We start from the raw sequence: 11,637 nt of genomic DNA, 5'->3' as shown, positions 1-11,637 counted from the left end.
GGAGCTATAGTTTTTCAAATGTAGAGTAAATTTAATAAGTATATTTTAGGTTGGGACTACATGCAATGTCTCTTTCAAAGTGTGAAAAAGCTCTTTTCCCGCATCATCTTTTAAGACTTTTATCGTTTTTATTGGATTTGCTTGGTGGGTGATGTTGGCTTGTAGTGGGTCGCCGTGCCAGGGTGAGGGACTGAGCAATCAATGCAAGCGGGAGTTATCTTAAGATTGCAAAGAAAATGGATCTCAATAGGGTTGCGGCAAAGTGGTGGTCAGGGTTCCATGAGGGGTTCCAGGGGCATGCATTAGGTGTAGGATCATCGAAGGAAGTGGTGACCAGAGTCAAAGCCGCCAGGGGAATGTGCGTAGTGCCGCGAAACCCCCTCAGGGGCCACGATGATCGGGGAGGAAGAAGTAGATCTATCTAGGATGAGGATGGCCGCTCTAATGCCATGATAACTAAAGCAGAAAACTTATATTTCATACGAGCATGATGACATGCATTTATACGGTATGAAGACAGACTTAATATGAAAAGCGTCACTAGAGGTAGAAAATAAAGCAGAGATCATGCTATCTAATATAAGATTATATGCTGCCTAAAAGAGAAGATAGAATATCAAAGGAATATATGTTACTATCTTTAACAGACTTGGACCTGTTTTGTCGAGGTATTTTAAAAATGATCATATATCAACAGATTACTAGGGAAAAAAGATATTCTTAGAATGCTTTCATTACAGACAACGAGAGTTTAACTTTATGTCAAGTATCTTGCGTATTCGCATTGTACTATAACGAAGATTCAATATACTTGTAGGTAACTCGCATTGTACTATAACGAAGATTCAATATACTTGTAGGTAACTGCACGGTGGAAAATTCTTAACAACAAGCCCCCATGCGTCACAAAACTGTGAGTCTTGTTAGGCAAAAGCTACGCCAATTTTTTTTCTAGGCCAAAAAACCTCCTTAAACCACCAGTTCTATTTTGACTTTGACTCGTCTCTCCCCGAATCAAAACAAGACCTATTTACTTCAAAACTGGACCATAATCAATTCCGATCCGATCCAATTTTAAGGAGCTTTCCAAACTAGCTTCAAGGGTTTATTTATAGGTATGATGATGGTTTTCGCACTGCATTACTCAAAATTTGTCGATAGAAAACGTACACATGCCCTTCATCTGACTCTTGCGCCAACCTTGAAGTTGATATGAGATTTGAGTCAGATGAAGTGATTTTATATCTATTGACCCACCCTAGTTTCAGAGCCCCAAACAGCGCATAATTTGATCCATTATGTTTGGCATTGTAGAGATCATTGCTGATTGTATTTGTATCTAGACAATTGCAATCCATTTTTTGTCGGTTCATTAAAACTGTCGTATTCTACGAATCTCCCATAGGCAGGATGTCGCTGTAATTAGCAATAAAATAGCAACTCGCGAGAATCTTCACTGACGAATATCTTTCTACTTGCAGCAATTGAGACAGCAGCAGCTGAATCTGTCGCCAAAAGGTCGAATTGAAGGCTCCATATTTTTGTGGCTAAAATTGATTTGGCGGGAGCAGAACCTGCATCAAACAAGTGAAGAATCCTAAAGTGCGTCTCTTTTTAGCGCAATACACCAACCGCAGCTGAGAATCTTCGGCAGCATTTAACGGTTTTGAACAGTGACATCAAAATATTGAGATTCATACGTTTGCTCGTTGATGAGAATAACTGAGGTAGGAATAATAAGCTTAAAAGGTTAATTAGAGATGATAATAATAATAATAACAACAATGCTAACTTATCTTGAAAGTTATTTTCAAGCTCAGAAACGATATGCATAATGAAATTTGTAGATGGAATTGGGAGCACTAGGTTCCGTGAGACATTGCCAGGGTGCATAATAAGGAGCAAAATAAACGTCCGAAATGCATTTGCAAAATATTATTTCTTAGGAATTTCTTTCTTTATGATTCTAATTTAAATATGAGCTCTTCTAAAAGGAAATGTAACAGATGGAAAGATAAAACATCCATTAGGGCAAAAAGATAAGTCAATTATGTGGAGGGAGGTGGATTATGGTAACTAACAAGGTTTTTACATCAGACGTTGAAGAAAATTTTAGACATGAAGTGACGAGAAATATATACTGAAGAATGCTATTCAATCAAAGATATAGCTTAACGGAAACTAAAATGAAGTAATCACAAAACTTCGGGTTCGCTTGGTTGGATGGAAATAGAGTTGCAAAATAAATAGAGCAACAATAAATGTCTGGTTTGTAACTTTGTGTTGTGCGCGGCGGAAGCCAAAACCAAACCGATGTGCTTCGAGAGACCAAATCAAACAAACGCCGAAAGAAGGCCAAACAATGCAAAATAACGGCACTAACACAAACAACCAATTTTAACGTGGTTCGGCAAGTTGCATACTTCCACTGGACAAGATGAGGTTTTCACTAATAGAGAAGAAGAGTACAAACTAAGATTACAAATCGCTCAAAACAATCATCTAATCTCACCAACAAAGCTCTCAATCTCTCAAACAATAACCCTAACCAATAGCTCAGAAAATACCTCTTTTATGTGCTCAAATATCCCCAAAACAATTCTCAATCAAAGCCAAAGAAACTCTAAAACATGTGTTTGTATTTATAGCAAACACCAATCCAAATCAGAACAAGAAACTGCAACTTGGGCCTGACCCGACACGCGGTCGACTGTCACGGTTGACCGCGACAAATGACAACCCAAAATCCAATTACAAGGTTCAACAGTCGACCTCGGCAGTCGACCGCAACCAACTCCAGAGCCGAAAATAGATTACTGGGTTTGACGATCGACCGCGACGGTCAACCGCACAAAACCCAGAATCAGTTCTCAGCTCCATGCACGAATTCGGTCGACCGGCCTTGCACCGCGGTCCACCGACAAACTCCAAAATAGAACCCTGAGCGCCAAAACATGTTCTTCTTCGAACCCTTCGCCAAATCTACACTTTGTAATTAGAAAAGGTAAATAGACTTGCATTTTGTAGAAAAAAACTTACAAGTAGTACGGCCCATTTGGCAGGATGAAAAATTGAAAGCTTCAAAAAAGAAAATTTAAAAGAAAAAAGTCACCTCATCAAAATAAATCTTTTTAAATCCAAATAGAAAACAACTCACAAGTTTCCTTACATGGCTTTCACACTAATTGCTTTTCAACCAAACACTGAAATTGTATTTCAAATAGACTTCCTACTACAAATGTTGCATGCTACACTTGCTACAATTTATTTCCTCAGCAAACCAAACAGCCGTGTGTCTTCAAACTATAGTTAAATGGAACTCCATATGATAGAGAAAAAATCATCAGAAAAGATAAAAGAATACAAGCATGCTGGATCCACAAGCAGCAAAATGTAAGCCATAAAATGTAGATGGATACGGTTTGGAAGCTGCATCCACAAGCAGCAGAATGTAAAAGACAGAAAGCTCTGGCCTACAATTTCTGGTTCAATTAAAAGTAGCTTTGCACGACCAACGCAGCAGCAAAATGACACATGAAAATTCACCATAGGCGGTATTTCAACGCAATAAAAAATAAGGGAAATCTATATATTTAACATAGGACCAGTAAAATTCAGTTAGATGATGGAACTAACCAGACAACAGAAACCTAAGCCATTTTATTAAAATCACAGCTTGAAAGTAGAAATACAAAGGTAGCTTACAAAGATCAGTCCTAGCAACTACGTGTAAATATACAGTTCTATATGATCAAAATAACGCTAAAGCGACAAGATCATTAAACAAATCACGTTACTGCATCAACAAAACAGTAAATATACCCTCACCAACAAAACAGTAAATATAAAATAGCTCCAACATTAAATATAAAGTAGCTCACAAATCTTTGATTCACAGTTCTAAACTACTAGATGCATAAATAATTCAACTCACAAAGACTCCAGGCTACAGAAATAAAATAACAGACGAGCGTCAAACAAGACACAAGACCAAAAAAACCCAAAGCAACCCTGTATAAGGTTATCAAGGCACATACAACACGCGCTAATACGCTACAAAAAAATCCCAGAACATGCAACTTTACGGCTAAAAATTAAACAAGTTTCATAGGATTAAGCATAAATTCAAATAAAAATACCTAGACCAAGCTTGTTTAAGTATCAAAGCACTTCCCAGTGCAAAAGAGAGTTTTCCTCACAGGAGATCTGCGACATTAGAGGGAAGCTCCTCAACCACCACATTGTAAAACTTCTGGATATCAAAGAGCATCCTCTCATCATCACGAGTCACAAAGTTGATAGCAACACCCTTTCGCCCAAATCGTCCACTACGTCCAATACGATGGAGATAGTCTCGGTTGGGTAGGAGAGATCAAGTGATTAACACAGCGACACCATGCTGAAGCATCAATACCGCAGCAAGGAGATCATGTAATTAAACACGGGATGAACCAGAACGGAACTCGCGCATGATAATGTCTCGAGTGTTCTGGTCCATGTCACCATGAGTGGCTGAGACAGTGTGATCCCTGCTCCTCATCTTGTCGGTGAGCCAGTCAACCTTGCGACGAGTGTTCACAAAGATCACACTTTGTGTGATAGCGAGGGTTTCGTAGAGGTCACAGAGGGTTTCTAGCTTCCATTCTTCCTTCTCGACATTGACGTAGAACTGCTTGATACCCTCCAGAGTGAGTTCATCTCTCTTCACGAGAATCCTCACGGGCTTGTTCATGAACTTGCGGGTTATTTCAAGGGCCTCAGGGGGCATTGTGGCAGAGAAGACTCCAACCTGAACTTTTGAGGGTAGAAGCTGGAAGATATCGTAGATCTGGAAGGGTAATACCAGTAATCAATATAGGATAATACCAGCAAACAGTACAAGACTATTTGTTATGCTCATTTCCTGTCATGACTCTTGACTCAGTATATTTGGCAGTGAATATAATGACTGTATGAGAAGTTTACATTTGACAATAAAAAGAATATGCAAAATGTAAACTATGAAGAGAGGTGCAAGAATATTTTTCAGGAATGTTAATTAACTTACTAAATGCAAGGACTGAAATTCAACCAAAAAAATCCAGTAACACTGAGAGAGTTGTTTTCAAATTTTTTTAGGGGTCGAGATTTTTTTTTGGGTGGGGGTGGGGGGTGGGGAGGTGAGAGAGGATCTGTTTTAAGAATGTTCTACATGGCAAATATTATGATTATAACTTTTTTTTTGGAAGGGGGGGGGGGGGGGTACAAGGGAAATTTAGCAGGCAGCGAGGCAATCAACAGGCCACAGAGCCGAAGTACAATCCCTGACCCCTACCAAGTAAACCCTGAATGTGTGGGTCCCACCTCTCATTTCTACACTCCAGGTTAGGCAGACAGAATTAAACCAGGTCCCTGGTGGGGGGTATTGTCAGTATTACCACTGCGTCCCACGGCCGGGCCACCTGAGCTACCCGCAGTGGGTTATAACATACTTGCCGTTAACTTGTGATGGCCTATGTTTAGAGATACAGCTGCAGACTGATGCCGGTGAAGGTGATGGTCATAAGAGAATTAAATATCCAAATCATATGTGAAAAGGGTTTTTCAATATACTGCCCTTCAAGTTAAAAGTATTTTTAAATTTGCCCTCCAAATCATTGCAATTGCTTATTTGCTTGTTTTTTCCTTTCAAATTTACCCACAATCTAACTCCTGTTAGAATTTTAACGATTTGTGTGGCATATTTACCTTATATATCCTTACTTGAATTCTTAAGAGGAAAGAGAGCAATAGCGGCCTCCCAAAACACTTCCCCTTTGAGATCGAGTTTGCTTTTAACAATATAATCGTGGTCATCAGAGGTGATAACTTTCTCCAGCTGCATCTTGTCATTTTGTTCCCAACTGGGGATGTGAGGTAATGAAAGCAGTCTAAGCAAAAATTTCAAGGTTCTCGATCAGGTTCAAGTTCTTGTAAAGGGGATTGATATGAAAATGCCTCTTCTAGCTATACATTATATTCTTTAAAGCCACAAGAATTATTGGCTATAGTCGGCTTAGATCAATTCTCTTTGACAACGTGAACAAAGTTTCGCCGCAGAAAGAACCAGAGCAAAAGGGCGGGGAAAAGAGGGGGAGAAAAGATAAGACAGAAGAAATATAGATAAATTAGAATTGTTATTTAGCACTAATCTTTAATTTAACTTAATTTCTTAAAGGGTAGATTAGACATTTTTAAAAGTGGTTACTTGTTTCAACAGAATATTCTACATAGATTCTCTATTAAGTACGTTAGAGGATAAAATTGAGAAAAGAGACAAATTAAGGGGTAAATTAGCAATTACAAGGATTTGAGGGGCAAATTTAAAAATATAAAAGATTTGAAGGGTATATATCGGAAAAACCATTATGAAAGTAAAGGACAAAGTTCAAACCTGGTCCTTGAAACCACGTGAAAGCATTTCATCAGCCTCATCGAGAACAAACATCTTAATGTAATCAGGGCGGAGGGATTGCCTCCTTAACATGTCAAACACACGACCAGGTGTGCCAACAACAACATGAACCCCACTTGAAAGAATACGCTGATCTTCACGGACACTTGTTCCTCCAACACAAGCATGAACTTTTACCCCAAGGTAATCACCCAGTGCTCGCATGACCTTTTCAATTTGCTGTGCCAGTTCTCGAGTAGGAGCAAGGACCAAGGCCTGGCATTCAACCACACCATAGTCAAGCTGTTGAAGGATTCCAGAACAGAAGGTTGCAGTCTTTCCTGTGCCCGACTGTGCTTGTTGTATAACGTCAAGCCCCTTGCAGAAGGGAACAATACCCCTTTGCTGGATTGCAGATGGTTTCTCAAAACCTGTACAAAAAATATCAGTGCTAAATCATTGCTACCAATAATATCTTGAGGAGCTGAGACTAAAACAGCTTTACCATAAGCGTAAATTCCTCTAAGAAGATTCTCTTGAAGACCCATATCATCAAAACTTTCATACACCTCATCATACGAAGTGAAGAAATCTTGTCCATCGCCACCGAGCCTTCAGTCATACACAATCAAAGTCAAATATGAAGTTAATTAACATAATACAGCTCATAAAAGATAACGAATAACCCAGTCACTGTGATTAACATTCAAAAGTAACAAGAGAAGGGCAGATTGTGTACAGATCATTCATTTTGGAATCATATTGACGAGCATCGAATTGAGAGCCTTCTGGTGCCAAGCCTGCCATGTCTGCAAACAAATGGTAAAGATGAATTAAAGGAGTTTCTCTAAAATATATTATGAAAGGAACTGATTACTGAACTCATCTACATCAAAATTTTCTTTGAGATCCCAAACTAATAATAAACATAAGACTAAAAACCAGTCTCTAATCTGAAGTGCATCACAACATAACACAATTCCAAAGACTTGACATCAATATGCCCCCATACCAACATTGTACTACAGACTGTCTAAAAAGTATCTAGATGATCTCGTGGGTATAATGTGCAGCTACCTGGTTGTTCAACATTGAAGGGGCAACTAAAAATATTTAGCTATTTAAGATGAAAAGTAGCCGATTTGAACTTCAATACAGCCAGAACCAAATATCTTTAACTGAAAAAGAATAAGTTCGTCGGTCATTTTTATGTGAGGCACATTTTGTAGATGTCACTGTAGTAATCAGACTAAAAGATTCATCTTTAATCACTATTGGTGATAAATACATCCTTCTAAACACTTGTAGAAAAGTACTTCTAAGGAAAGAAGTTCTGTAGAGCTAGGGTACTCGGTTCGTGTGAATTAATATGAAGTGGGTACTTGAAGCGATTTTGGAAAGAATGTTGGGTAAGCATAGGTGTTTAAGAGGATATTCTGATACGCAAATGGGTAAATAAAGATAATATTTAAATTTAGTCAGAAAGCCAGGAAAGATCAAGGTCAACAGGATATCATGCAGTTCTTTTATGGGAAAGAAGCCAGATATTTAGCTTCAATGAACTCTCTAATTAGACTAAGCTTATCTAGAAAGCTACTTGTCAAACTGATAACAGAAAAATCAATTATGAAAAATAAAAATAAATAGAAGCAACGCCAAACACGTCCTCAGACTATGGAAATTACAGTTGCATGATTTAGCAATAAAATTGACATGAAAGATCTAAAACTAATAGTGTAGAGTTGTATTTCCACAAGGAAATAGGAATGTATCGACATCAACATTTAGGAAATAAATTTAGACAATTTCAACCGTGTTTTAATAAGTCCAATAGACAGATTTAGAAACGATAAATTTTTAAAATAGACAGATTTTGTTAAATATTTAGCAAAATCGACCACTTTGCTAAATATTTAGCAAAATCGACCTCTGTTTGGCCAACAAGCCTGTTCTCGACCATCGCCAACGCAACCTCCGTCCAGTCCAAACTCCGCGACGTCTCCCTAAATCAAGCCCCGACCCAACCACGGCAAGCTTGCTGAACAAGTGCTACGGCATGTTCTCGAGGAACATGACGAGCCTGAGGATCGTGGCGGACTGCGCGGTCGTGAGGGATTACGCCAGGGCGGGCGACCTGGTGTTCAAGTTCGCATTGATGCCCGGGGACTGTGATGAAGAGTACAGGGAGAAGAAGGGGAAGGAGTCGTCACTGACGAAGGAGGACCTGGGGCTCATGGACTTGACGCTGACGGAGGGGGAAAGAGGGTGAGGGGCGCGGATTGGTGGAGGAGGAGGAGGTGACGGTTTATGGAGGGAACTTGAGGATTTGGGGAATTTGAGGGAGATTGAGAAAGAGGGGAGATCGGTGAGTGAGCTGATTAGTTTCCTTAAACATACGGGACTAGTAGTCCCGTAACATACAGGATTAGTCATGTATGTTTTCAGCTAGACATTTTTTTAAAATCGACCTCTTTTTGGCCCGATTTTGCTAAATATTTAACAAACTGGTCAATTTTGCTAAATATTTAACAAAATTGGTCTATTTTAAAAAAAAAATCCCATTTAGAAACCCTAAGATTGACGAAGATGCATCAGAGTAAGAAGCATACTGAATTGCATTGTAGATAAATGGTATCTGACATTCTGATTTAACCAACATTTAGTTTAAGAACATTTGCCAAATCCTTGACCAATAATTAAAAATTAGGAAGGTCAATGGACATGAGCCAAGGGCGTCGAGTTTCCTTTGAACCTGTCCAATCGACAAGTCATGTTGCATTAAAATCAGATAAAGTTAGACAACCATACTCAAACATTTATTCCAACTTTCGAAATTTCGCTTAGCATCTATTTGTTTCTAGAGGTAAGACCATCATCTCAGTGCCATTGACATGACCACATTCTACTTTTACTAGTCAGACAAACAACCAAAGATGCAAAAATAAACAAAAACACCAATAAGATTCCCAAAATTATAAATATAAGCAGTCAAGCAAAGGTCGTACAAGCTCATATTCTTTACATGAACCAGATAAGCCAAGGCAAACACTTAAGTTGTAATCTATACAATAATGAACAACGTATTCACAAAAATACTAAGTAATTACGCATCACAACAAAAGATAGATACATCACACAGTCTAAACAACAAAATATCCAAAAAAATCTTTAAAAAGAACTAATACTGCGACCATAAGATGTCCCTTTGCTCCGACTAATTTCAAGGTAAACATAAAGTCATTCAACAAATTCGAAGAATAAAATTAACTAAATCAAAACCTCGAGAATAGAATACGTTTAACGAAAGTGATACGATTAAAGATCATAACTTTCCAATCTAGCAGAAATAAAATAAATAAATAATATCAATTTCATATCGAATAACTAACTACCCCCGAGTGAAAACCCTAGATCTAACTCAGTACGAAACCCTAAATCTATCGAAAACAATACTAATTCATCAAAACCTACGAAACGCAATCAGATCCATAGATTTCACAAACTAACTAAAAAACCACACAGATTTTGGAACGCATCCGAATCTAATGAAAGAGATAGCCACAACATCAATTGAATATGAATCTAACCGAAGAAAAAAAATAAAAAAGGACGAGGATCTAGTAAAAGCTCACTTGATTGTTGATCGCAGTCGAGAGCGAGATCGAAAGAGAGAGAAAAAGCAGCCGCTGCTTTAGTCGCCGGAAAGAGAGTTCTTTGAAAAAGAACCCTCGAGATGTAACTGCTTTGAGATTTGAGGTATATATGGCTCAGGGTTAGGGTAAGGCTTCTTAGTGGGCTGGGCTAGAATACAACCGCATATCGGCCCGCCATAACTGAAGCCTGTCAACTTTTTAGTTTTCTTTGATTATTTACAGTTTTTAAACATTTATGCACAAAAAACTGATATTTAAATTATATGATAGATACTTGTATGTAGGAAATTATCTACACTTTGATGATAGAGGATCGTTTGTTAATTAATAAATAGTAGAGGCAGTTATGAATCAGATTTTTTTTTCTTCTTTTCTTTTCTTTTCTTGTCCCTCTACTCAGGGCCGGTTCTGAGATTTTAGGGGCCCTGTGCGAAAAGTAAACACAGGGTCCTTCTCTATCATTAATTGGGGTCTTCCACTACATGAACCAAATCCTCCGAAAACCCCCTGTTGCTAACATTAATTGGGGCACACGATTAACCAAATATAAAAACACAATGAACGGTGAACCCAAGAGCTACACGACTTGAACCGTGTTGTCCTTCTATTGAATCTTGAGTAATCCAATTGATAATAGAGATTACCCAATTAGGCAGAATTAGCAAATCTTGTCTGCAACAAATCAGCAGTCCATCACTGCACAGTTATAGACAAAGCTTCCCGAGTGCTTACTAGCAATCATATTCCACTCTGGCGGTCCGTCGCTGAAGCAATTCATCAAACGCCTTATACGCAACACCCAAAACCCACTACCAACAAGGCAACAAAACAAATACCTGCATCGACGACATCCCCAAGTCCATCAAGACCCCATCCACGCCCTCATTTAGCAGATTCTCATCAATCCCGCCAAGCACAGACTTTACATACCTAAAATTCCTCAAATGAGCATAAGCCTTCAACCCCTCAGAACCCTTCAGCAGCTCCTCAATCCGAGCTCGGCCTTTCTTGTGGGGGACCGGGTTGACGTCCAGCCCAACATAGACCTCCAGCTCCCTATGCATCTCTTAGTCTCTATAACCTTACAAAACCAAGCACAACAACATCACCAAACCGTATCCGTATCCGAGGAAATATCCGTAACCGTATTCGTTAGGATGCGAATATGGTTACTCAAATCTATAACCGATAGGATATGGTTATGGATATGGTTTTATAGTGAAATGTCTGTATCCGTACCCGAAAATATCCGAATACATATTGGTCATACTCTTGCGATAGTTTCGAGTCTTAGATTATGGATTTGTGATTAATTTTGATGATCAAGATGCCTAATCAAAGCTTTTCAATCATAATGAACATATTAACGAACTCTTTTTGTATCACATGACTATATTTTTCAGAATACTATCTAGTTTTCTAATATCCTTTTTGTATCTGCATGCATATCCGTTTATATATTTGTATCTATATCTGTAACCATATCCGATTTTGGCGGATATGGATATGAATTTTTCTTACCGACGTATATCCGTATCGATATCCGTATCCGAGATGGGTAAACGGATATGG

At 38.5% G+C, this 11,637-nt stretch overlaps 1 protein-coding gene across 1 annotated transcript; it reads right to left on the bottom strand.

The window, feature by feature from the left end:
• On the bottom strand, window positions 3,844–10,162 carry LOC109840346 (eukaryotic initiation factor 4A-8-like). The gene is made up of 5 exons (XM_020408951.1): window positions 10,045–10,162; window positions 7,152–7,221; window positions 6,918–7,024; window positions 6,413–6,843; window positions 3,844–4,828 (listed from the first exon to the last, which is right to left on the bottom strand). The coding sequence occupies exons 2-5, from the start codon at window positions 7,217–7,219 to the stop codon at window positions 4,436–4,438; spliced, it is 999 nt and encodes a 332-aa protein (XP_020264540.1). The 5' UTR covers window positions 7,220–7,221; window positions 10,045–10,162; the 3' UTR covers window positions 3,844–4,435.

The sequence above is a fragment of the Asparagus officinalis genome, chromosome 5 (genome assembly GCF_001876935.1).
Source record: "Asparagus officinalis chromosome 5, Aspof.V1, whole genome shotgun sequence".
Lineage (NCBI taxonomy): Eukaryota > Viridiplantae > Streptophyta > Magnoliopsida > Asparagales > Asparagaceae > Asparagus > Asparagus officinalis.
The sequence above is the reverse complement of the archived record's forward strand: the minus strand, read 5'-3'. Positions and strand labels throughout refer to the sequence as shown.